Raw genomic sequence first — 27,500 nt, 5'->3', positions numbered from 1 at the left:
CACCCCCTAGCTTTACATGCCCTTTTTCACACTGACAGTGGGCATGCGGTTTATGTTTACGTCTGTTCTGCGTAAGCCCTCAGTAAATGTAAAGCTGGCTTCACATGAACCAACATTAGTATGATAAGATGATGAGATCTGGACTACTCATCCTTTACCTAACACTAGGATGAAGGGACCAGGCCCATTCACACATGAACTGACTAACATGATGGGACCTGGCTCATTCATGCATGAACTGACATTAACAAGATGAGAACTGGCCCATTCATACATGATTTGACATTAACATCGTGTGGCCTAGCTCATTTATGTGTGACCTGACATTAGCATGATGGAAACTGGCCCATTTATGTGTAAAATGACATAAGCATGACCGGAGCTCACCTATTCATATGTGAACTGACATTAACATGATAGGAACTGGCCTGTTCATGCCTAAACTGACATTAGTAAAATAGGACCTGGCCCATTCATGTGTGAACTGACATTAGTATAAGATGAACTGGCCCAGTCATATCTAAACTGACATTAGCGTGATAGGAACTGGCCCATTCATGTGTGAAATGACATAAGCATGATATAAATTGGCCCATTCATGCCTAAACTGACATTACCATAATGAGACCTGGCCCATTCATGTATGACCCAACACTGGCATGATGGGAGCTTGCCCATTCATGTGTGACCTGACATTTACATGATAGGAACTGGCTCACTATGTGTAAACTGACATTAGCATGATGGGAGTTTGTGCATTTGTATATGACCTCGCATTAGCATGATGGGAGCTCACCCATTCATGCTTGAGCTAACACTATCATGATTGGAACTGGTCCATTATGTGTTACCTGACAGCATGATGGGAGCTGGCACATTCATGTATGACCTTAGCATGATGGGAGCTGGCCCATTATGTCTTACGTGACATTAGCATGATGGCAGCTGGCAAATTCATGTGTGAAGTGACATCAGCATGATGGGAGCTGGCCTGGTATGTGTTACCTGACATTAGCTTGATGGGAGCTACTACACTATGTGTTACCTGACATTAGCATGATAGAAGCTGGCCCATTATAAGTTACCTGACATTAGCATGATGGAAACTGGCCCATTCATGTATGAGCTTAGCATGACTGGAACTCATTATGTGTTACCTGACAATACCATGATGGTAGCTGGCCTGTTCATGTATGACCTTAGCATGACAGGGGTGGGCCTGTTCATGTGTGACCTGACATTAGTATGATGGGAAATGGCCCATTCATATATGACCTTAGCATGATTACAGCAGGCCCGTTCAAGTGTGATCTGACATTAGCATGATGGGACCTGGCCCATTCATGTATGACCTTTGTATGATTGGAATGGGCCTATACATGCATGATCTGACAACATGATGGAAGCTGGCCCATTTATATATGACCTTTGACCGACTGGAGTGAGCCCAATCATGTGTAACCTGACATTAGGATGATGGGAGCAGGCCCCTTTATATATGACCTTGAGCATGATAGGAAAGGGCCCATTCAAATGTGATCTGACATTAGCATAATGGGAGCTGGACTATTATGTGTTACCTGACATTAGCATGATGGGAGCTACTCCTTATTCAAATCACCCCAGGCAAAATCCCATACCACTTCCTTGCATGCTATAGGTCCTTGTCTATGACCCAGGAAACCCACACAATGTATTTAAACTTATTATAAACACTCACCATCCAATCCAGTATCACATTCATGGGCAACTTTAATTACCCCACTATAAACTGAGAATCATATATGACACCAAACATACAGGCATGGAGGTTCCTGGATTTTGTAAACACAAACTCCCTGGGCCAGACTGTCAATATACCAACCGTGGATACAACCATACTGGATCCGGTCTTCACTAATATGGGACAGTGCTGCACACCCCCTAGTGTATTGCCTTCTCTGGTAAGGTCAGACCACAAAATGGTCTCCTTTGAAGTAAAAATAAAGCCTGGATGCCCAGCTAATCCTGTAATATTCAGGATCTACTCTAAGGCTAACTTCCTGCTATTAAGTGATAACCTGACAAAATTTCAAGGCCCCATAAACCCTGAGAACACTGCTGCCTATGCAGAACTGTTCTCAGAAACCCTATGCAAGCATGCTAATAGTTGCATAGAAGCAGCTGTACCCACCAGAAAGAAGTACAGAAGTAACTCAGAAACAAGCCTCCCTGGTGTAACCACAAAATCAATAGGATGTATAATAAAAGGAAGACAATCATGGCAAAACATAGTAGGTGCAGCACCCAGCAGGATAACATTACTCTCAACAAACAAAACAAACAACTCAGAGGACAAATAAAGTCTACCAAAACCAAATTTGAGGTAAATTTGGCCTCCCTGGCCAAGGGCAACCACAAGACAATCTTTATCCTTGTCCACAACCTCAAAGGCCATAATCAATTGTGTGCAGAGCTCATTGTAAATGGAGCCACCTACACTGAGCCAGAAAATGTAGCAAACCTACTGGGAGTCAAATTCACCTCCAGCTTTACCCCTCTCTCTCCTCAACCTTCCCTCAGAAAATACCATCAAATATAACTCCCCCTGCTTTCGCTAGGGAAAGTACAGTTGTGTACACTTACCATAAATGTAGATGTTCGAGTGTATTCACTGTTGCAGTCATCACATTTGGGTTATCTGCTGGCAGGTTGCCCTCAGTTGGCCTGAATTCCAAAGTCTTGGGTCCTGCATCGGTTGCTGTCTTCTCTTCCATGACGTCAGGGTTATAAAACATGCAGCCGACGTCATTTTCTTTAGTTTTTCTTGCCCCCAATGTCAGGTGCCCCCCAAAAAGGTAGCAAAATATTATATATATATATATGTATATATATATATATATATATATATATATATATATATACACACATGCATCAATATAAACTTTACCATCATATACAAGCAAATACACCACATAGGTTGTAGAAGATAGAGAAGGAAAGATAAACTTCAGGATGACAGGGGGATGGTGGGAGGGCAACCTGGACTGCAATAGTGAATACACTTGAACATCTACATTTATGGTAAGTGTACACAACTGTACTATATTCTTCGTGTTTCACTGTTGCAGTCATTACATTTGGGTAGAATCCCAAAGCTATGGTTGGAAGGCTGGAGCTAAACAGCATTAGGTGCGGCTATAAGGCCCTGCAGCACTGCAGTGGCAAAGCCTGCCCTGGACTTAGAGTAGAGAGGCAAATGATAATACTTTGTGAAGGTGTGAACAGAACTCCAAGTAGCAGCCTCTAGAATGTCTTTGGTTGGTACTCCTCTGAGAAAGGCTGCTGAAGTAGCAGCAGCTCTGGTGGAATGAGACCTAATGCCCTTGGACACAGGTTTACCATGGTGTAAGTAGCAGAAACGGATGCAGTGGCTTATCCACTCTGCAATTGGATGCTTTGAAATAGCCTTTCCTTCTGATCCTGCAGCATATGACACTAGTAATTGCTCAGTTTTTCTTAGAGCTTTTGTCCTGCTCAAGTAGAATCTTAGCTGTCTGTGTACTTCCAAGGAATGCAGAATTCTCTCCCCCTTGTTCTGCGGATTTGGATAAAAAGTTGGCAGATGAACTGTCCTCAGAGACACCCTCTCTGGGTAAAATATGATAAAAGGCTCTACAGCCATGAGGACCTGTAGCTCAGAAACTCTTCTTGCTGAAGTCATTGCTAGTAGCAGAGCTGTTTTCCATGATAAGAACTTTAGAACAGCGGTAGCAGCTGGTTCAAATGGAGGCAGGGTGAGCTTTTCCAACACATAATTGAGGTCCCATGCAGGTAATGGTGATCTTCTAGGAGGCCTTACATTTTTGGCTCCTCTAAGATACTGCTTTAGTAAAGGATGTGAAAAGATTGGTGGCTCTGTATTGTAATGAGCCGAAATGGCAGAGGCATGGATTTTGATTGATGAGAAAGATGGGCCTTTGTCAAGCATCTCAGTTAAGTATTGTAATATCTGAGGAATATTTGGTTCTGCTGTATCAGTTCCTTGTGCTTCATTCCAAGCACAGAATCTCTTCCATTTGTCAGCATAAGATTTTCTAGTACTAGGACTTCTGGCTTCCAAAATGACATCCATCACTGCTTTACTGAGGGGTGTTGTTTGTATGACTACATGATTAGCCATGCTGCCAGGGTCAGAGTCTGTAGTTGATTGTGCAGGATCTGATTGTTTTGCTGGGACAGTAGTTGTGGTCTTTGAGGCAAGGTCCAAGCTGGGTATTGAGCCAAGTTCCTTAGGATTGGGTACCAGTATTGGCGGGGCCAGTACAGGGCAATTAATATCATCTTTGGCTTCTCTTGTCTGACTTTTAGGAGGACCTTGGGTAGAAGAGGCAGAGGAGGAAAGGCGTACCAACTGAAGGATAGGGTGTCCAGTTTCCATGCTTGTCCGTGATAAGTCCTTGTGCAGAATCTTTTTAACTGATAATTTTGAGGAGAGGCAAATAGATTTATGTCTGGGCTCCCCCATTTCTCTGTTATCATGCTGAAGACTTGTGGATTTAGTTTCCACTCATGAGGATCCATAAGGTTTCTGCTTAAATCGTCTGACAGAGTGTTTTGTTTTCCTGGCAGGAATTGAGCTTGAAGATGTATTTGGTAGGTCAAGGCTGTGTCCCACAGTGCCATGGCTAATCTGCAAAGGGGGTATGAGTGTGTGCCCCCTTGCTTGCTTATATACCACATGACTGTGGTGTTGTCCGTCTTTATCAGTAGTTGTCCTGGATGAAGTAAGTCCTTGAAGGCTGTTAGGGCATTTTGAACAGCTAGCATCTCTTTCTGGTTGATATGTAGATGCATTTGTTTTGGTGTCCATAAGCCCTGAATGCATCTTCCTGCCATGTGGGTCCCCCAGGCATAATCTGATGCATCTGTTGTTAAGGTTTGGCTGGCAGGGGGTAGGGTGAAGGACAGTCCCATGTTTTGGTGACATGCCTTTGCCCCCATAGAAACTCCCGTTGCAGGCAGGGAATGAGAGGAATCATTGTTTCCAGACTTTGTGAATATTGACTCCATAAACTTTTTAGGTACCATTGAAGTTTCCTCATATGCAGTCTTGCATATGGAATTAGTAGGATGCAGGATGCCATGAAGCCCAGAGCCTGCAGTATTTGCCTTGCAGAAGACTGGGTTTTTGTTGCCATCAGTTTGAAGTAAGCAGTCAGTTGCCTTTGCTTGTCTGGCATGAGGTAAGCCATCTGGGCAGTTGTATCCAAGCTTGCACCCAGGAATGTTATCTTTTGAGAGGGTACCAGTTGTGATTTCTTTTCGTTTATTGTGTACCCTAGGAATGTTAGAAGCCTTTTCAGAAATGCCAGGTGTCGAAGAAGAGTGTCCTTGTTCTCTGCTTGAATGAGACAGTTGTCCAAGTAAGGATATATTTGTATTCCTCTTTGTCTGCAAAAAGCAACTACTGGTGCCAGGCACTTCGTAAAGACCCTGGGCGCAGTAGATAAGCCAAAGGGCAGTGCAGAGAATTGGTAATGCATTAAGCCAGCCTTGAATCTGAGGTATTTTCTGCATGATTGTCTTATTGGGACATGCAGGTATGCCTCTTTTAGGTCTAAAGTCACTAGCAAAGCATTCTTGCCCAGCATGGGCAGAAGCTGCTGCAAAGTCAGCATTTTGAATTTTGGAATATCCAGGTATGTGTTCACAATCGATAAATCCAGTATTGGCCACCAGGCCTTGTCCTTTCTGGGTACCAAGAACAGTCTATAGTAAAAACATTGTCCTTTTTCCTGTTCTGGTACTGTCTGAATGGCCCCCATATCCATGAGGGATGTAACCTGTTTCTGTGCCTCTGCCCATTGATTTTTTGGCAAAGCTGGCCAACCAATTGCCATTGTCAGAGTGTGGAAATGGAATCTGTATCCCTGTGATACAATGTTTAGTACCCACTTGTCCTGGGTTATAAACTGCCAATTTTGAGCAAAAAGTGCTAATTTTCCCCCTATGGGTGCTGCCAAATAAGTGCTTGGTGTAGGCAGAGGGAAGTCATTGGGATTGCTTTCTGTAAGTTTGCGCTTTATCTCCTCCAGATTTGGAGGTGGAAGTGCCCCATTGCTTTGACCTGTATGTATCTTGCGCCTGGTATCTGGAACCCTTAGGGCACCTGGATTTGCCCCTTTGAGCTCTGTCTGACACAGGAAAGGACCAATTTTTTGTAGGCCAGTGTCTACTGAATCTTGGTGGCTGCACTTGTAAGAAGTCTTTAACAGTTTGCATAGATTTAGCTTTGTCTTCCATTTTCTTTAAAACCTCTTCTGCCTTAATACCAAACAGAGAATCATGCTGTAAATCTAGCAATTTAGCTTTAACATGATCAGGCAAATTTTGTTCCTTTAACCAGGCATGCCTCCTAATCACAGATCCAGTAACTGCGGCCCTGCAGGAGGCCTCTAAGGAATCAAAACCACATTGCAAAGTATGCTTTCCAACTTGTTCAGCTGCATGCAATAATTCCTGCAATTCTTTATTTTCTGCACATTCTGAAATCAACATCATTTTCTGTTTCAGCAATCCCATAACATGTTGTTGGTACTTAAGCATATGAAATTGACAGTTTAAGGCCCTGATTGCCAAGGGTGCAGATGTATAAACCTTTTTTCCCCATCTGTCCAGTGCCCTTGAATCTCTGTTAGAGGGGGTAGGATTTTTTGCTGTTGAGGCCCTAACTCCCTTTGGACCCTGTGAAATAGTTTCAGGATCAGCAGCAGGGCTTCTAAATAAAAATATATGTGAGTCAGGGACCTGTAATATCGGTCAGGCTTACTAGGAGCCAGAGGTAAGGAGTCAGGGGTCAAGCTTGACTCCGAAAACACATCATCCACAATGTCTAAAACAGGGGGAATGGCTAAAGGCTTGTGCTGAGGGAGAAGAAGGAAATCCCTGAGCCTCTTTTTTGATTTTGAGAAGTCTTGACTCTCCCAGTGAAAATGCTCCCTCAAAGTATGCAAGGTTTCTCCAAATGAATAATCCTCAGGAGGAGATGCAAATGGAATATACTTCTCAGCATCAGAATCCTCATAGGGAGGTATAGATAATTCCCGATCAGAAGAGGAATCAGAAGAAATAGAAACCTGATCTGAAGATTCATAATCAGTATCTTGCCTAGGCCTCTTCTCTGGAGGGGGATGGGTACCCTGATCAAGGTAATAAGGTCTTCAGCCATTTTGATCATTTGTTTTTTAGGCATAGAGGCCTGTGCACGTGGCTCATGCGTCAGTTTTTTTAGTTTTAGAAGTTGCTTTTGTCTTTGTTTTTGCAGCTGTCGTCGGTTTGATATACAAATGTCGAGGTCTGAATACACCCTCAGAAGCCGGTGCTTGCTCAGCGGCTCCAGACCCATCCGAGGGAGATACATCTGTCAGTCCAATACCTTGAGTATTTTACAGCATGCCGGACTCCACAAGGGTGTCGGTAGAGGCCTGCGACTCGAAGGTAGTGGGTATCAGGGGCTGCAAAAGCACCTCACTGAGTACTGGCGACTGGCTTAGGAGAAGCTTCGTCGTCAGTTTTGGATCTCGACTGCCTTTCTCTGTCCTTTTATTTGCATTTTTTATGTACTCCGGTAGTTGGACTGCTATCCGACGACATTTCTGGGTAGTTAAATCTGTTTCTAAAATACTTTGATGCAAAAATATACTGACGCTTAATAGTGCGTTGGTTAAATCTAGCACAAAACTGACAGCCAGGCATGTTGTGATCAGGGCCTAGGTAAGGAGTGCAGTATAAATGGAAATCCTTATGAGGTATTTGCTTCCCATAAGTAATACAATTATTAACCAATTATTAACTTTTTCTGACATCGGTAAAAAGCAAGAAAAAAGCTTCCCCAACGGGGTACTTAGCTTTAGTGAAAATTTCGGTTCTGAAACTCAAACTCGAATATTTCAGTAGTCGGCCAACCGGCACTTGCGAAATGCTTCTGCTTCGGGCACCACGCGGCAAGAAAGACTAAAGAAAATGGTGTTGGCTGCATGTTTTATACTCCTGATGACCTGACATCATGGAAGAGAAGACAGCAACCGACGCAGGACCCAAGACTTTGGAATTCAGGCCGACTGAGGGCAACCTGCCAGCAGATTACCCAAATGTAATGACTGCAACAGTGAAACACGAAGAACATCAGGTCCTTAATGTTCTCTCTAAGGCTAAGAATACTGCATCAATGGGTCCAGATAATATCCCAGAATGCCTTCTAAATATCATGAAACATGACCTATCAGGTCGCCCAGAATTGCGATCTACCTGTAGCCTCCAAACAGGCTTCATGCCTCATGAATGGAGAACAGCAACAGTCATCCTCTACACAAAGGTGGAACATCTACACACCCATAAGTCTCTCTAGTCTTATATGCAAAGCCATGGAAAGCATTATCATGGAAATGATCAATAATGATATAGTAAACCTGAAGATACTGGACCCAACCCAGTTTGGTATCGTCAAGGGCAGGTCATGGCTACTCAACCTGGCAGACTTCTTTGAGAAGGTCACTAAAGCAATGGATGAGGGCACAATGGTTCACAGCACCTACCTTGACCTGGCCAGGCATTGCTGACAAACTCAAGAGGTTAGGTATAAACATGTACGTTACCTGGTAGATAGCCAACTGACTCACAGACAAGACCCAGGAAGTTAGAATTGGGGAGTCCACCTCTACAAACAGCCCAGTCATAAGTGGAGTACCTCAGGGATCAGTCCTTGGAATGCTACTTTTTGGTATTTACTTCTCTGAAGTCAAGGCCAATGTAAATTGTCTCTTGCTGACTAATGGACCTCTGGCATATGCACAAAACAAACAGCACCAGCATTACCTGTTCTAAAGACTTAAACCTTGCCTGTGATATAAATTGGACCTGCAGGAGAGACAGTTATATATCCCAGACACTACCTTGTCTCTGGAACAGACTTCCCATCCAAGTGAAGCAGAGTTCCTCCCTAACTCAATTCACATGTAACTTGGACAAACTGGATGGAGAATAGGAAATTCAGCCCTGGTTTGCCACCTATGTCTCTAATGGACACAGGCAACCTGTAAATGGCTCATCTCCCAGGCCCCTGCTTGTAAATGTTTCATCTTCCAAGCCTCTCATTACACTTTTCAAGGGTATCAGAACTTGTCAGAGATTTGGGATGCATGGCTAGGCTTAAAAAGGCCCTTGTAGCCATTAGCCTAGTAAACACCTATGTACCTATCACCTTAGCATGACTGGTCTGGAATCATTCGTGTATGTATAAGAAATACTAGAAACACACAAATCTCCACAAAACTTCACAAAAATACAAATGTCCTTCACGATAAGGAAACCAACAGAAGGATAAAAGAGAGTTCTTCTTTATTAAGACTTCTGGTACCTCGGCCTTTCGCCTTCAAGGAATAAATACACCAGTGAAATCACTTCCTTTTATACATCAAGTACCCCAATCAAATCACCGCTTAGCTTCCCAATTAAATAATTCAATAATTAACTAATTAAACAGTCAAATGTATATACAAATATCTTGAAGGGAACTAAATCATCTCAAATTTTATACAAAACACAAAAATAAATACAATGTTTCTCCATTTTCCATCCAAAACATCCTTTTTAATACGAATTATAATAAATACATTCAAAGGGTAATATTAATATCCAAATTCATACTATTGGGAAACAGTGTATGAAAAAAAGAAGTTATGTACTCACCATAACATTCCATCTGAGTAGGTAACTTCATTTGTCAGCAACCTGTGGGTATCGGATCCGACCTGGATCTGAGCCGGCAGCTTTCCAAGCTAAAGATCCGAGCTCTCAGCTCCTCCCCCTTACCCATAATACCCTGCTACCTCCCTCCAGTCCTCAGATGGAGTTTGCCAATTTATCAACCAACAACAGTCAAACATACTCGAAAGAGAAACGCTAACCTGATGCGTGACAGAAGGAAAACATTCCGTTATGAATATGACCACGAACCAGGCTAGGGGGAAGGAGGGGGGGGGTCGGTTGCTGACAAATGAAGTTACCTACTCAGATGGAACGTTATGGTGAGTACATAACTTCTTTATCTGAAGTAGTTAACTTCATTTGATCAGCAACCTGTGGGATAGAGTCCCCAGCTACCAAAAACCTGGGAGGTCCTCAAGGAAGGATATTCCGGAGCACTGCGGAGCCAAAGGCTGCCCTACCTTTGGATATCAGATCCAGCTTATAATGAGAAATGAAGGCATGAGAAGAGGCCCAAGTAGCCGTTGAACAGATGTCATCTAAGGGAACTCTTGATCAAAATGCTGCAGAGGTAGCCATAGAACGGGTAGAGTGAGCATGAACCCCCAAGAGTTCTGGCCGACCGGAAGCTGTATACGCGTGTAAGATGCAGTGGGATATCCATCTCGCTAAGGTAACTTTCATAACTGGCTTGCCTAAGGATGGCTTAGCGAAAGACATGAAAAGCTGCTCTGATTTGCGAGAAGCAGCTGTCCTGTGCAAGTAAAATCTCAATTGTCTATGCACATCCAACAAGTGCAGTCTGTATTCCCCTTTGTTTTGAAAGTTGGGGAAGAAAACAGGCAAATTGATGGTTTGATTGATATTGGTCTCGGAGGCCACTTTAGGCAAGAATGAAGTATTAGTCCTGAGAGATACTCTGTCCTTATGGAAGACCAGGTACGGGGGTTTTGTACAAAGGGCTTGAAGTTCAGATACCCTTCTAGCTGAAGTAATTGCAATCAAGAAGGCAGTTTTCCAAGATAAGAATTTTAAGTCAACTGAAGCTGCAGGTTCAAAGGGTGGACCAGTTAGAGCCTGAAAAACTAAAGTTAAGTCCCATGGGGGAACTGCATTCTTGACCGGAGGTCTTAACAGAAAGGTGCCTTTCAAAAAGGTCTTGCATATCTTAGCGGAAGCTAAGGGACCAAGGTTGTCCCCGATGTGGAAATGAGAAATGGCGGCCATCTGAACCTTGACAGTAGAAGCACTGGCCCCTTGGTGGAAAATGTGGGACAGAAATTCAAGAACTGCTGGAATGGGAGCCGTAAAAGGGTCCAAATCCCTATGTTTGGCCCAGATGGAAAAATGTTTCCATTTACTCTTGTAGATCCTTCCTGGTAGAGGGTTTATGTGCCGCTACCAGAATAGATTTTATGGAAGATGAGATACCGGGAGTCCTAGCCACTAGTGGAACTGGATCAACCAAGCTGTGAGCTTGAGGTCATCCAGGTTCGGAGTTTGCAATCCCGAAGGATGAGAGATCAGATCTGGAATGGGATCTAAGACCCAAGGAGGAGCTATGATGTGAGACCGCAGATACGGGAACCAGATCTGATGAGGCCAGAATGGAGCAATGGGGATTATTTTGCTCCCCAACCGACAAGCTTTCTGCAGAAATTTTGTCATTAGCGGAAGAGGAGGATAAGCATAAAGAAGACCAGGTGGCCAAGCATGAATCAGAGCGTCTCTGGGACTCCCCCCCGGTGGGGGAATTAAAGCGAAAAATTTACTGCATTTTGCTTTTGAAGGAGACGCGAAGAGATCGCAGCAAGGCTGACCCCATCTGAGGAAGATCTGTTTCACTACTAAGTGGTTTAGAGGATAGAACGACTCAGCTTGTCCGCTAGAATGCTGGATTGACCCGGAATGTGCGTTGCTATCAGAAAGTGGTTGATGGAAATTGCCCATTCCCAAACTTTTATAGCCTCTCGACAAAGAGGGTAAGACCTGGTTCCTCCCTGTTTGTTGATGTACCAGACCACCGCCATGTTGTCTGTCTAAATTGCAATGGTCCCTGGAGGAAGAAGGTCTTGAAGGGCTTGCAACGCTAAAAGCACTGCCCTCATCTCCAGAACATTGATATGCAGAACGGTCTTTACAGGGGTCCACGTGCCTTGGACGGTTCTGCCCATGCAATGCCCCCCCCCCCACCCAAGGCGAGAAGCGTCCGTGGTCAGCGTGGTTTGGGGATGAGGCATCACGAATGGTCTCCCTTCCCGAAGCTCTCAGGAATGAAGCCACCAAAGAAGGGAGTTCCTGCAAACCCTGCTTAGGGGAATCGGTGAATCCAATGGGTGAAGGAGGAGGGACCATTGGACCTGAAGGGTCCATTGAAGGACTCTCATGTGCAGCCGAGCAAGAGGTGAATGGCTGATGGCTGCTGCCATGAATCCTAGGGCTCTCAGGACTAATTTTGCGGGTGGGGCTGGGGACTGTAGAAGTGCTATTACATGGAGTGACAAGGTGAGTAACCTGTCCGCTGTCAAAAAGGCCTTGGATTGAAGCGTGTTTATCCTGTCCCCTATGAAATCCAGAACTTGAACAGGGTGAAGAGACGACTTCTTGAAATTTATCGCAATGCCTAGGTGATGGGCCAAGAGTAAAGAATAATCCCTGGCAGAACAGAGTAGATGCCTAGTGGGGGCAGTGAGGAGCCAGTCATCTAGGTACGGAAAGACCTGAATTCCCTGAAGTCTCAGGTGGGCTGCCACAACTGCCATGACCTTGGTGAACACCCTGGGGGCTGTGGTGAGGCCGAATGGAAGAACCCTGAACTGATAATGACTGGCCCCCAGCCGAAAGCGGAGAAACCTCCTGGATCATCTGTCCATGAGAATGTGGTAGTACGCATCCTTGAGGTCTATGGAGCACATCCAGTCGTTCTCCTGCAGAAGGGGGAGAACAGATTGTAGAGTGACCATCCAGAATTTCTCTTTGGCAATGAACAGGTTCAAAGATGACAGGTCGAGAATTGGCCTTAAGTCCTCCGTCTTTTTTGGCACCAAAAAGAACCTGGAGTAATTGCCCAACCCGGACTGCTCTGGGAGGATGTACTGGATGGCCCTTTTTTCTAGTAATTTCTTTATTTCTAAAGCTGCAGCCTCCCTCTGATTGGGTGGGACATCGGGGAGGCACTTCCCTAATGGGGGAAGATTCAGGAAGGGGATAGAGTAACCTCTGGATATTATTCGGAGCACCCAGCGATCTGTAGTAATGGACTCCCAACTTGCTAGATGCTCCAAAAAATGCCCCCCGACTGCTCCAGAGAGGGATAGTCGGGCAACCCCTCAGGGCTGCTATGCGGGTCGGTCAGAGAAGGGTTCTCTCATCTCGAAATTCTTCGGCCCCCCTCTGCCTCTGGGCCGGCGTCCACCTTGTCTTCCCCTGCCTCTAAAGGATGAAGGGTCCGGAGCAGGATGGAACTGCTGAGACTTCCGGAACCACATCTTCTTTTGTCCTCTCTGGTTCCTTCAGAAGGACCTTTGAGGACAGAGAAGCGGATTCTGACGGTAGACAGCGTCTTCCTGTCTTTCTCGCTCTGGAGTAGCGTGTCGCGGACGGTTTTGCCCAATAGCGTAGAACTGTCAAAAGGAGCGTTCGCGAAGGACGCCTTGAAGGGTTCCACAAAGTTGCAAAGTTGGAGCCAGGTGTGATACCGCAAGGCGACCCCTGCTCCGCTGGCTCTAGCCGCCCCCTCCATGGCATGGGAGAGAAACCACACAGAAGTGTTAGATATTGACTTTAGAGTGGCCATGTGAGCCGAGAAGGTCCGTTTGTCCTCGGCCGCCATGGACTCTGGGGGAGACCCAGCATACTCTTTTATCAGATCCCGCTGAAGCCTAATGACAATGTGGCAGATAATTCAGTGCCCTTATAGAAAAGGTGGCTGAAGCAAACATCTGCTTTCCAATGTGGTCCATCGTCCAAGACTCCTTATCAGGAGGATGGACCAAAGAACTTTCTTGTGCCAGTTCCTTCTTGGTGGCAGCCGCCACCACCATGGCATCTACCGGGGAACCTTTATTCCATGCCAGCTTGTCAGAAGGGGGACTAAGGATTTTATCCGGTCTCCTAGGGATTGGCTCCACAGTGTCCAGCTCCTTCCAAGCCCTGGTAGTAATCAAGTCTACCAGGGGGTCGGCCGGGGGGGGGCACCCAAGAGGTAGACGGGCCTGTGTCAAACACCTCCAGAAACACAGACTCATCCGAGGAATGTTTCTGGGCTGACCACACCCTTCTTATGCGCAGCATCTCCATAATGTCTCCAAAGGAGACGTCCTCTGGGGGTGACCTGGGGGAACCTTCCCCTTCCTCTAAGTCCATGTCCTCCATGAGGGACTTGGGGGAGTCCAAGTGCCTCCTCTTACACTTTCGTTTGTGAGGGACCTCCTTGGTGGGGCTGTCCGAGGAGGGCTCACCAATGGGGTCCTGTTCCTCTATGGGAACTAACTGGGGTGCAGACGCAGGCTGTCCCTGGGGCCAGATGATGGAAGACAGGCCCATATGCGAGGGAGTGAAGGGTGGATCTGTAGCATGGACCGGGGACTTTGAACTCCTTGACAGCACCCTCTCCACCACATTGAAAGCCGAAGGTGAACCACTCTCCCCTGGCTCTGAGAGTAGTCCCCTCGGCTCCAACGTGAGGACCGGTGTCGGAGCCGACGTGATTGACCCAAAAGGAAAGTGTGCTCTGACAGCAACAGAGCCGAAGACACACTCACCCCTGCGGATCCGAAGCTCGGCTCTTGGCCCTGAGAGCTCGGATCTGAAAGATTACCCGATAAACTCGAGGGTAAGGCCAGCATCGAAGTAGCAACTACTATCGGCGCCGACTCCCTGGCTCTGAGCCGACTCGGATCCGATGGCTCCGAAACCCGATAGTGGATCAGAGAAGGAGCAATGGGTGCAAAGAAAGGGGCCGAGCTCCCTCCCGGAGGGGGGGGGGTAGGAGCACTCCCATCTGCATTTGGGCCTGCAGGAATCGACGCATCATCCGGTCCATATCTGCGTCAGACAGACTCCTGGTAGACCTAGAAGAAGTCATTGAGGCAGGCCAGGAAGGTCGCCTAGACGACCTCGAAGGTGACTGGGACTCCTCCTTCAGCTCCGGAGAGAAGCGTGGAGAATGGAGCCGAGAGAGGGAAGACCTGGAAACCCTCATGGGGGAACAAATCAATTTAGCCAGCGGAGCCGAAGGGGCTGATTCGGCCCGCCGCTTATGGCTCTTGTGCCTATGTCTCTCCTTTTCCTTCTCTCTATATCTCTTCTCTTTCTTAGAAGAGTCCCGCTCTCCCTGGGAAACAGCAGGAGGTTGAGTCCCAGCCAGGGGAGGGGAGCTGCCGCAACTGGCGCCACTGAGGGAGAGGAGGAAGAAGAATCTGGGGGCAAGAGTCCCGCCAGGATTAGCTTGTTCCTCCTGTCCCTCAGAGCCTGGGGGTTAAAGGCTGAACAAATCTGGCAGCCCGATGTTAAGTGGGCTACCCCCAGGCAGAGAACGCACTGAGTGTGGCCATCCACTGGGGACAGCTTATGACCACACTCAGCACATTTTGAAAAAATGGCCTTAGGGCCCTCGGCCATCACACACAAGCACACACCCTAACACACAAGGTAAGGGGAAGGGAAAAACACTAATTTACTACTAAAAGTAATTAAAAAACAGTTTAACTAAACTACGGGTCTACTGCACACACTCACACACCGAAATCGCTATATTTCTAGCAAAAATACTCCTAACTTCCTCTCACCTAAAACGCTAAGCGCTCGTCCCTTATGCTTCAGAAGCCATGGCAAACGATATCTGGGGACTGAAGAGAGGTAGCAGGGTATTATGGGTAAGGGGGGAGGACCTGAGAGCTCAGATCTTTAGCTTGGAAAGCTGCCGGCTCGGATCCAGGTCGGATCCAATACCCATGGGTTGCTGATCAAATGAAGTTAACTACTTCAGATTTAATAATCATCCTACATTCAAGTTTATTTAGTTCCCTTTTAAAATTACCATTATTAGCTGACGGTCGTGCCAGAACACTAAAAAATAAGCTACTACATGATCCGCCATGCTTTAAGAAAAAATGAGCAGCTACTGGACTTTCAGACTTATTTCTCCTAATATCACCAAGATGTTCTAAAATCCGCATTTTAACTTTTCTAGTGGTTTGACCAATGTACCAACAAGTATTGCTACATCCACACCGACAATGTAAATGACCCCACAAGAATTACAGTTATAAAATTCCCTGGCTGTATACATTTTACCATTTATTTTACACCCATTCAGGTTCCTAATACAATTACACACTGAACATCCTCCACACTGGTGCATGCCCACTTTACTACTTAACATTACCCTTGAGATCTTCCTATTAAGTAATTCCTTGAGGTTATTGTATCTTCCATAAGAAAATTGTATGTGTTTGCGAAATAAGGAACCAACAAAATTATCCTCATGCACAACATCCCACACCTGCCTCACTATCTTTTGCAAGATGGGAGAAAATTCAGAATACCTAGTAACAAAAAACACTTTCTCAAAATTACTATCCAAATCTACCTGATTCATAACTTTTCTAGCTTGATTCCTACCAACCCCCAACACTCTATTTCTTGCTGTACATAAAATATGCTCCGTGTATCCACGAGCATGTAATCATTCAAACACTTCATCCAAAAAGTTGTCTCTCAACTCTGTTTCAGAGGTTTTATTGAAAATTCTCCTGAATTCACTATAGGAAAAGATTCTATGAGATGAGGCAGATGCATACTCCCAGCATGTAAAAAAGTATTAACAGCAGTAGGCTTCCTAAAAGGTTTATATTAGACCTTCCGTCTGCTATTAACATAAAATTCAACATCCAAAAAAGAAATACTCAGTTCCTATGTTCCAAGTGAATTTTAAACCATGAGGATTGTCATTAAGTGAATGGATAAAACCCCCATATTTTTTCATCACCTCTACAAACAATTATTAAATCATCTATAAACCCTTTGTAATAAACTACATTAACAAAATGCTCATTTAACACCATAAACTGCCTTTCAAAATCTCCCATATAAATAATCATATGTGGGTGCAAAAGCTGCCCCCATCGCCGTGCCCTTCCATTGCAAATAAAACTCATTTTTCCACTTAAAATAATTGTGAGTTAAACACAATTCCAAAAGAACTAGCAAAAAAGCAGAACAAGGTCCTTCCCCTAACATGCTGGCTACAGCTTCCATGCCCCATCTCCAATCTATATTAGAATATAGAGAATTCACATCCACTGTAGCCCAAAAATAATCCTCTTCCCAGTCCAGATCCCTCAACTCCATACACACTTCATTAGTATTTTTAACATGTGAAGGGAACCTGGCTAAGAATTTCTTCAAATGAAAATCTAGAAAAAGACCAACACACTCAAGAAAGGAACCTATCCCAGAAATAATGGGGCTCCCCGGTGGATCTACAAGACTTTTGTGAATTTTGGGAATGGCATATATAAAAGGGTCTTTGGGCTCCTTAACAATTAGTTTTTTAACATCCAAAAATTAAAAAAACAAGCCTCTCCCCACGTTCCAAAATTTCACACAGTTCCTGACAAAATGTTTTAACTGGGTTATTGGGTAGCTTACTACAGTATATTTCATCATCCAAAATGGTCTGTATTATCTGATCATATCGTAATCTAGCCAACACTACCCAGTTACTCCCCTTGTCAGCAGGCTTAAAAACTACTTGATTGAATTTGGAATGCAGCCCCTGTAACGCTGCCCATTCCTCTTTGCTAAGATTATAAGACTTAAAATTTTTAACAAAATTGCCAAATTCATGTTCAACTTTTTTGCAAACGGTATTTTCAAAAAAAATAATAACAACACATTGCTTTGGAGGCATAAAATGACTTTCAGAAGAGAAATAAGATAGTTCCAACAAACCATAACCCGTGACAACTCCCCCCCACAGTATCACCAAATTCAGAACAACTTCATCACTCAAAATATTTTCACGTTCAATGCATTCATAATAAGTTTCAGTTTCATAAATACTTAAATTTAACAATTCATCTTCTGCTATGACAATCTCATTACATCGTTTACTTTTTTCAACATTTTGTTTGTCATTGAAATATACTTTCAAGTGCAATTTTCGACAAAACCTTTTGACATCAAAAATTACATCAGCCAGAGAAGGAATTCTTGTGGGAACAAACTTGGCCCCACGCAAAATAACCATTTGAGCTACTTCAGATACATTTATACCAGATAAGTTCACTATTTTGAGTTCCTGGTTAAAAGTCTCATTATAGCCAAAACTCATAACATTCATAGCATTCCCATGATTAATTTGTGAATTAGTCACATTATCAGACAAAATTGTGCAATGTCTTACTTCAAACCGTTGCTGTTGATACTCTATTTCTTCCGTGGTCTTTTTGGTCGCCCCTACGTCTGCTGATCTGATTGCTGATTCTTCTAAACGTTTTTTTTTTTTGTTTCCATAACATCTTCAGAACTGCTTTCTTCGAAAGACACACTCTTCCGACTCACACTAGCTTCCTCAGATGAAACTGATGATTCACAGAAATCCTTGGCTGCACGTTTACTTCCTCTTGATTTAGATGAACGCCCTCTATGCTGCCAGGAATATACTACATTGTTGTCGAAGTCCCTCATATATCTCAGAAGTTTCTTTGTTTTCCATTTCACCACATTACACTCTGCCTTTTGCACATTTAAATTAATTTCATCAAATTGCTTCTGATGCTTATGTGAGGGCACATCCAAAATAAGTTAATTTTGTAGTTGTACAATCTCCCCCATTGTTTCTCAAGATTTCGTTTGTTCCTTTTAACAAGGATACGTAGCCAAGTCATTGTGCATTCTAATGAAGCTTGCCCCCTTTCAGCAAGCAAATCAGCTTCTTCCTCCGAAGAATCACCTGCTAGCAAACGATCAATTCAGAGGCCCATGGGGGAGATATTCAGAAAGACATATCTTTCAAGAAGTTTAAAAATCATAAAAGACAGTTACCTCTTTAATCATAAGTATCTCAAGTTGAAGAAAGCCCTCATTTTGTTCACATTCAGCCATAGACGCCAACAGATCAATCCTGACTAACCTCTGTTCACGTTCATGGACAACATCGGCAAACAGAAAGCCAGTAGAGGTACCTGATGGCTCATTAGTTCCCATTTTCGTGACAAATATAAGAAATACTAGAAACACACAAATCTCCACAAAACTTCACAAAAACATGAATGTCCTTCACGATAAGGAAACCAACAGAAGGATAAAACAGATTTCTTCTTTATTAAGACTACTGGTACCTCGGCATTTCGCCTTCAAGGAATATATACACCAGTGAAATCACTTCCTTTTATACATCAAGTACCCCAATCAAATCACCACTTAGCTTCCCAATTAAATAATTCAATAATTAACTAATTAAACAGTCAAATGTATATACAAACATCTTGAAGGGAACTAAATAATCTCACATTTTATACAAAACACAAAAATAAATACGTTTCTCCATTTTCCATCCAAAATATCCTTTTTAATACAAATTATAATAAATACATTCGAAGGGTAATATTACTATCCAAATTCATACCATTGGGAAACAGTGTATGGAAATTAATAATTATCCTACATTCAAGTTTATTTAGTTCTGTTTTAAAATTACCATTATTAGCTGATGGTCGTGCCAGAACACAAAAAAATAAGCTACTACATAATCCCCCATGCGTTAAGAATCCAGAAAGTACCAGAAGTTTTAATAAAGAAGAAATCTGTTTTATCCTTCTGTTGGTTTCCTTATCATGAAGGATATTCATGTTTTTGTGGAGGATCATTTGTGTATGACCTGACATTAGCATGATGGGAGCTGACCCATTTACATATGACCTTAGCATGATTGGAGAGAGCCCATTAATGTCTGACCTGACATTAGCATGATGGGAGCTGACCCATTTATATATGACCTTAGCATGACTGGAGAGGGCCCATTATGTGTTACCTGACATTAGAGTGATGGTAGCCGACCCATTTATATATGACCTTGGTATGATTGGAGAGGGCCCGTTCAAGTGTGATCTCACATTAGAGTGATGGGAGCTGACCCATTTATATATGACCTTAGCATGACTGGCCCATTAAAGTGTGACCTGACATTAGTCTTATTCACCTTTATGAACTATACTCACATACAGGCTGCACACAACTTACACTGTGTGCATGTATGTATATCCACCACTACCCCAGACCATCTTTAGCCATCTTTTGCAATGTACTAAAATATAAAGATTAACTCATAGATAATGCAAAAAAATGAACTAGTATCAGGTCACTCAGTTCAGAATGACTTTAGGCTATACATGAAGCACTACAGCATTACTGAAGGGTGCTAGTCACAAATACAGCTAATATCCGAAACTTGGTTAAATAATATTAACAACCCATTTTTGTAGTATAACTTATGACAACTGCAGTGACTTCTAGAAAAAACAGTGAAAGTGTAACAAATTGGGCAGTAAATGACTGATTTACATAACTATGACTTATAGAAGGTATTCAGTCGTATAAATTCAGCTATTCCTGTCAGTGTTAAAATAATATCACCAATGCCCAACTTTTTCTGAAAAAAGATGTTGGCATACTCAATAACCAGTTGGTGTCTGCATAATTAATTTCCCACTGTCCACTTCCAGTGTAGAAATGTGCATTTATTGAGGTTTAAGTTAGACAACTGAGTCTATAGTATTAACTTTTAATTCCATTCGTAAAATAGGCTGGCACCCTTTAACTCCTGTACCTTGCTAGTTTTAAATGAGTAAGGGGGCTAATGGGAGAACCAGCACCCCTTATAAAGTGAATTAGTGAAAAGTAATTTTTCTAAGCAGGGGGGTCAGTGTAACTTTCCTGTTTTTCACACAGTTGTGTGCATACAGTGTATTATCCTGACTTAACACAGCCACATATACACTGCATCCTAGTAGCCCTTTGCCTTATTATATGTTAGGACCTGCTAGTTTGTCCAATGAGATCATCAACTCAGTTCTCCTATTTGTCAATGTTGCCCACCAAATGCTCATTCAATGCCACAGAATCGCTAGTGTAGTGAGTAAATTCTGTGAAATTGAACGTTCCGATTTATCTCTGCTTTTCAGAATTTTAGAATTGTTATTCTGTTTATCTTTTAAAAGGATTTTAACAATTTTTTTAGCAAATTAATTTTAACAAATTAAGTCAAAGTTTTTTTTCAAGTTATTCTATTTTGCAGCTTGCTTTCTGATGCATAAATTATATTTTTATTTATTGAATTTTCTTAGTGAAATGGCTACCTCAAAACTGAATGTCGATTATCCAGCAGAAACAAAGATTACTTACACATTTATAAGGTGAAAATTTACAGCTAAAATTTGAAAATGGAAGCACTGATAGCATTATAAAGGACAGCATACCTTAAAGAGTGTCATGTTTGCAACAAGAAGTCATCTGTAGAGGAGATTTAACTATCTGATTAATTAGTACTTACAAACAATGTACAACTGTGCGGCCCTCTCCTCCATTATATTCTTCTTGCCACTTTTCCACTTGTCGGATAAGTTTGAGGAAGGATCGTTTAGAGACTGGCGTATCTCGATACATGGGCCACCCTAAAAACTGAAACTGCTGTACCATCCGATATCCATCCTGCGGCTGCAAAAAAAATATATATGAATCTTCTAATAATAAAACATTTCTAACTTCATTTTATCTGGTTATATATCATACTGACATTAAAGTCCAGATTCACTACATTCTGATGTCAAAGATGATGTGATACAGCAGCAGAACATTTATAGAAAAATGCTTTCAATAGCAGCTGGATTTCAGGACAATAACTTGCTTCATCTGCAGAGATTCAGGCCTGCATTTGGTACTTTGCATCCAGCACAAGCCTGTTTATTTGAAAAAATTCCTCAGGTCGTGAGAACTGTTAGTCAACCAGTGCTTAAACATAATTATTATAGAGCCATTGGTAGTTATCTGGCATGTGGTTAAGGAGAAAATTGAGGACCCTATTTTAGTTTAATAATTGCCCCAGATCAGAAATAGGGGGGTACTAAATGAAAGACCATCACTGGCAGAGTTTTTAGTAGACTCTAGAACAGAACTTGCTGTTAAGAAAGGAATAATTAGTACAGCATATAAAATATTGCATGACAACTATATGAATCAATCAGAGGAGGTTAGGAAGGATTGGGAAGATATATTATATAAGCAATTCACAAATTAAAAATGGGGCAATATATGTATATCTCCCAAATATGCAATTTGCCTGGAAATGTTTACACATATATACTCCAAGCAGACTTCAAAGAATTTTACTTCAGGTAGACAGCAAGTGTTGGAGGTGTGAGAAGGAAGAAAGAGGTTACAGGGAACATATTTTCTGGGAGTGTAATGGACTGCCAGACTTTGAAGATTCCCTGCAGACTGCTCTGTCAGAGATGCTGGGTGAGCACATTGGAGTGACTAAGGAAATGATTTTTTGAGCTATGATACAGAATTGGAATTGCCTAGACATAGTGAGGTCTTGTTGAGTCTAATTATGATGACCGCCAAAAAAATCAATTACTAGAAAATGGAAATCAAAGTCTAAATCAACTTTAGTAGAAGTAACAAAGATAATAACAGAGACAAAACTGGAACTGAGATCTTTGGAAAAGGGTAGGAGCACATTGCATAGGAAAAAATGGAAAACGTGGGATCAATACATGCAGAGGAGGAATGAGATTTTAAGGTAGGCAGGATTTGAATGAGCTATGTAATGGCTGACTAACAATGACTGGATATGTTAAAGGTGATGTATAATGCGTGCAGCTACAGTTGTGTTGGCACGGGAATATATAATGTTTGCAATTGAGATTTTGTCATTACGGTTTATTTTCATTTATATAAACGTAACATTGCCTATGTCATACATGATAATTTAATAAGGATGTTTCTTGTTTACAAAAAATACAAGAGATGGTTAGTATAAGAATAAAATAATAATAATTGCCCTAGATCACTGTCTCATTAAGTGACTCTCTCAGTCACATGGTAGCCAAATTATGACCGAGGGAATCAAACCCTGGACTACAGGTAGCTGTACATAACATTAATAACATTAGTTCTCTGTGTTAAATGCCATTAGTCATTCAGTTAGTTATACTCTTATTTTAGCTCTAAATTCCCACAAGTGAGGATAAACGTCAGACCAACAATATACAGTGTTTCCCTATAACAACAGACATATTGTACTGCTTTGTGGACTTCTGCTTTCATTTGCTGTTTGAGAACAGAATTAAGTTTACAGGAAGCTAAGTATGTGTTATGTGAGTTTTAGGAAATGTACCCATTTTTACAGCTTTTGCATACTTACCTTTAAGAGTGCTTTTTAAATTCAGTCTGTTATCACAAGCTGTACCATTTTCCAGGAGGTCAGTTAGTCTACAAAGTATGTGTCCGCCCATGAATAATTAATGAAAATATGTACCAACACTGACATAAATACTTTTACATGATCTAATCAAGAAACCAATTAAAAAAAGATTAAGATGCTTGGCAATGGCTATTAGACATAAAATTACATTTAGAGGCATACAGACATAGTACTGAAAGCTGCCACAAGGCTCTAGTGTACAGTTCAGAAATGCACACCCTCATCTTAAAAATTAAGGTTAAAGGTGAAGCAATTGAGATCAGCAATTGAGCTTTTCTGCAGCATTGCCATTGTAATGTTATAATGGCTATGAAAATATTCCCGTTCCAGTGTTATTGTTTTTGAATGTGTATTTTTTCTAAGAATATGGGAAAACGATTCATCTTTTGCATGAGATGTTGCTTTTGTTAAAAAGCCTCATTTCTCTGACTTGATGGTATCTCAGTTATTTTTTAAAGATCCCAAGACAATTATCAAGGGAACAGGAGGGGATTCTTATTAAAGTAAAAGCAGAGAGGTCATGTCTAAAGAAAAAGTCTTTATAGGTTTGTAACATCATGAAATATCCAGGTTTTGCAGCAAAGAAATGTAACAATTTCAACAGTTCCCTCTCATCACTGTACAATATAATTATTGGGCACTATTTCTTTTTGTCCATTATCTTCAGCTTTCAGGATTATATCTACTGTTTGCCACCAAAATGAGGGATTATATCTACTGTTTGCCACCAAAATAAGTGCTTTGAAGTATAAATGCACAGTTTATAACTCTCCACACCAAACAAGCTGGCTGAGCTCTTAAATTCCATATTTATTTTAGTAACGCTCTTTGTGTTTGAGTCTTATATAACTTATTCCACAGCACATCATCATTTAACACTTTATCAGAGTATTCTGATGGCCATGAAGGTATCAGATCCATTAGATAAAACTTTCCCGATGTCTGTAACAATACTTCTCAGCAACTACAGATGCAGACAGAACATAAATCTTTAAGCAGATACAACTGAGTTTTAAATATGTTTCCATGAAGCAAAAAAAACTGTTCTGTTTTACTTAATTATGTTTAATGTTAGGTTTAATGTATGGTGTGGGCACACTGCGTACAGTAAGCTAGCTTCTGTTTTTTTTCACTTAATACTTAAAAAAGTATTGTAAATGTCTAAGGTTATGTGAGTCAGAGCAAAAGAAAAGGTGTTCTGTTTTTTTTCAACTTTCCCTTTTTCTGTCTATTCACATAGTTTAAACATTTACCACAAAAGGTGTTGCAACTTTTAAATATTTTAGTTACAGTATTTTACATCTTCATTAATGGAGTCTTGATGTTCCATTACAGAGCCTGGAAGAGAAAATCTGTGTGCATTTCTTAATTGTGTTATTAATTTCCTTAAAAATTTATATATGCCAGCTCTGGTAGCATAGAAGATAAATCATTGACTGCAGCACGGACAGTTAGAGTTTGATTATTATATCAGACACCAGATGAAGGTGGCAAGGGAGGATGGCAGTGAGTGGATGTTGCCCCTAGATGTTGCATACATGGGGTATTAGCCTAGGAGCATTGGGTACCACATGTATCCAATTGTAGCCAAGTGATGGCAAAGCAGCAGAAGCAACTCTAACAGTTGCCATGAAACAGGACGGCTGGTCCTGAAAAGCTTTGCAGGGCCGTCACCCTAGACTGCTTCCTACCACCTAAATCTTAACATTGGGAAGTGAAAAGCCCAGCTGAGCTGCCAAGGCAAGAAGGAATGGTCCATAGGCTTTTCATCTAAAAATGGATACCCAGCCTTCAACCCACTAGAATGTGAGCACTAGCTGCCCGAAGCTAAAACAGGTACAGGAGCTACCAGGCCAATTATGTGGGGTGAGTAGGTACAACAGGAACCATCAAGTCACTTCTGTAGAGTAAAGTATCCATTTATCTATATATACATATATATATATATATAAGTGGCTGCACTTCATAATACCAAATTACCAAATCATTGAACCACAAATCATTGAGACCAAATCATCGCAACACCAAAACAATGAAAAGCCAAAACATCAAAGCCCAAAGCATCAAAAAGTTAAAACAGTGATGCCCAAAACATTGCATTTTCTAGTACATACAGTGTATACTACTTCCTCCAAATCAAACAACACTAAAAGTAAACACAAACTTTATTTAATGTTGCAAACTTTATTTAATGTCTTTGCAGTGGGGCAAGCCTCCCTGCACCCCCCATACTCCCTGCAAATACCAACTCCGAGTTCACACTACAGTGGAAAAATGTAAATTTCCTGATCCCCCTGTACTGTGATCTCCACATGGAATGCCCAGATATGTGCACAAATACACACTGTTCTGTCCACAAAACACCCAAATACTTGCAACATACATACTTTCTCTTTTAGTCACTTCGGCACTTCAAAACCAACAACACAACTTCTTTTATTAAGATAAAGCTAAGCTTCAACAATAAAAACTTACTTACTGTTTTACTATAAAGTTTCACTATACAACCTGAAAACTGTCCAACAGTGTTAAGCATAAGGTCCACCATGTTTCTTCACCACAACACAACAGTTCTTAAAGTGATACCACAGCACTACACCATTAAAAATGCACTATTTACGATGTTACGGGAGTCAATGTTTTCAACTTTCAAAATTTTGTAAATGCGACGTAATGGGAGATGACATGACAATTCCACAATATTATATAGATCCATATATATGCAGACACCAGTAAATATTTCCCTACCAGATCAGTCGAGGCCCGGGTTAACAACGACCGTCACCAGTACTGTTTGTCAACAGGGTTCTGGCAGAAATTGGGCTACTGTTGGCCAAAGGAGAAGAGGCAGAAGGCATGGCCGAAGGCAGGAAGAGAGGAGAAAGGGTAGGAATGTAGTAGTGAGGGTCGGAACTTTGAATGTTGGCAGTATGACTGGTCTAGGGAGAGAGAGCTAGCCGATATGATGGACAGAAGGAAGGTTGGTATATTGTGTGTGCAAGAGACCAGATGGAAGGGGAATAAAGGCTAGGTGTATCGGAGGTGGGTTCAAATTGTTTTATCACGGTGTGGATGGGAGGAGAAATGGCGTAGGAGTTATCCTGAAGGAGCAGTATGCTAGGAGTGTTTTGGAGGTGAAAAGAGTGTCTGATAGAGTGATGTTTATGAAGCTGGAAATTGATGGTGTAATGATGAAAGTTGTTAGTGCATATGCTCCACAAGCTGGGTGTGCGATGGATGAGAAAGAAACATTTAGGAGTGAGCTGGATGAAGTGGTGATGACTGCACCCAAGGATGAGAGAGTGGTGATTGGAGCAGATTTTAATGGGCATGGTGGTGAAGGAAACAGAGGGGATGAGGAAGTGATGGTAGGTATGGTGTTAAACAGAGGAATGCAGAAGGTCAGATGGTAGTGGATTTTGCGAAAAGGATGGACATGGCTGTGGTGAATACGTATTTTAACAAGAGGGAGGAGCGTAGGATGACATACAAGAGTGGAGGAAGATGCACACAGGTGGATTATATCTTATGTAGGAGGGCCAGTTTGAAGGAGATTGGAGTCTGTAAAGTGGTGACCGGGAAAAGTGTAGTTAGGCAGCATAGGATGGTGGTTTGAAGGATGATGTTGGTGATCAAGAAGTGGGGGAGGAGTGTGAGGGCAGAACCAAGGATCAAATGGTGGAAATTGAAAAAGGGTAATTGTGAGGTGGAGTTCAGGGATGAGTTAAGACAGGCACTGGGAGGCAATGAAGAGTTACCAAATAGCTGGATAACTACAGCAGAGCTAGTAAGGGAGACAGCTAGAAAGGTGCTTGGTATGACATATGGACAGAGGAAGGACTACAAGGAGACATGGTGGTGGAATGAGGAAGTACAGAATAGTATACAGAGAAAGAGGTTGGTAAAGAAGAAGTGAGATTGTCAGAGAGATGAAGAAAGTAGACAAGAGTGTAAGGAGATGAGGTGCATGGCAAAGAGAGAGGTGGTGAAGGCTAAGGATAAGGCATATGAAGAGTTGCATGAAAGGTTGGACACTAAGGAGGGAGAAAAAGACCTATACCGATTGGCTAGACAGAGGGACCGAGCTAGGAAAGATGTGCAGCAGGTAAAGGTGATAAAGAATAATGAGAGAAACGTACTCACAAGCGAGGAGAGTGTGTTGAACAGATGGAAAGAGTACTTTGAGGGGTTGATGAATGAAGAGAATGAGAGGGAGAGAAGGTTGGATGATGTGGAGATAGTGAATCATGAAGTACAATGG

General features: G+C 42.3%; 1 protein-coding gene across 8 annotated transcripts in view; it reads right to left on the bottom strand.

Annotated features, from left to right (window-relative positions):
* PTPRM (protein tyrosine phosphatase receptor type M) overlaps nucleotides 1-27,500 on the bottom strand; it is a 4,358,319-nt gene that overhangs the window by 92,261 nt on the left and 4,238,558 nt on the right. For all 8 annotated transcript variants that reach the window (XM_044066519.1, XM_044066517.1, XM_044066518.1 and 5 more), the window contains one exon: nucleotides 21,305-21,468. In XM_044066519.1, coding sequence (XP_043922454.1) covers nucleotides 21,305-21,468 — 164 coding nt within the window. The remainder of the gene's footprint in view (nucleotides 1-21,304; nucleotides 21,469-27,500) is intronic.

Source organism: Protopterus annectens, chromosome 3.part1 (assembly GCF_019279795.1).
Source record: "Protopterus annectens isolate FY-2018-M chromosome 3.part1, PAN1.0, whole genome shotgun sequence".
NCBI classification, from domain to species: domain Eukaryota; kingdom Metazoa; phylum Chordata; order Ceratodontiformes; family Protopteridae; genus Protopterus; species Protopterus annectens.
This window is presented reverse-complemented; position numbering and strand designations above follow the sequence as displayed.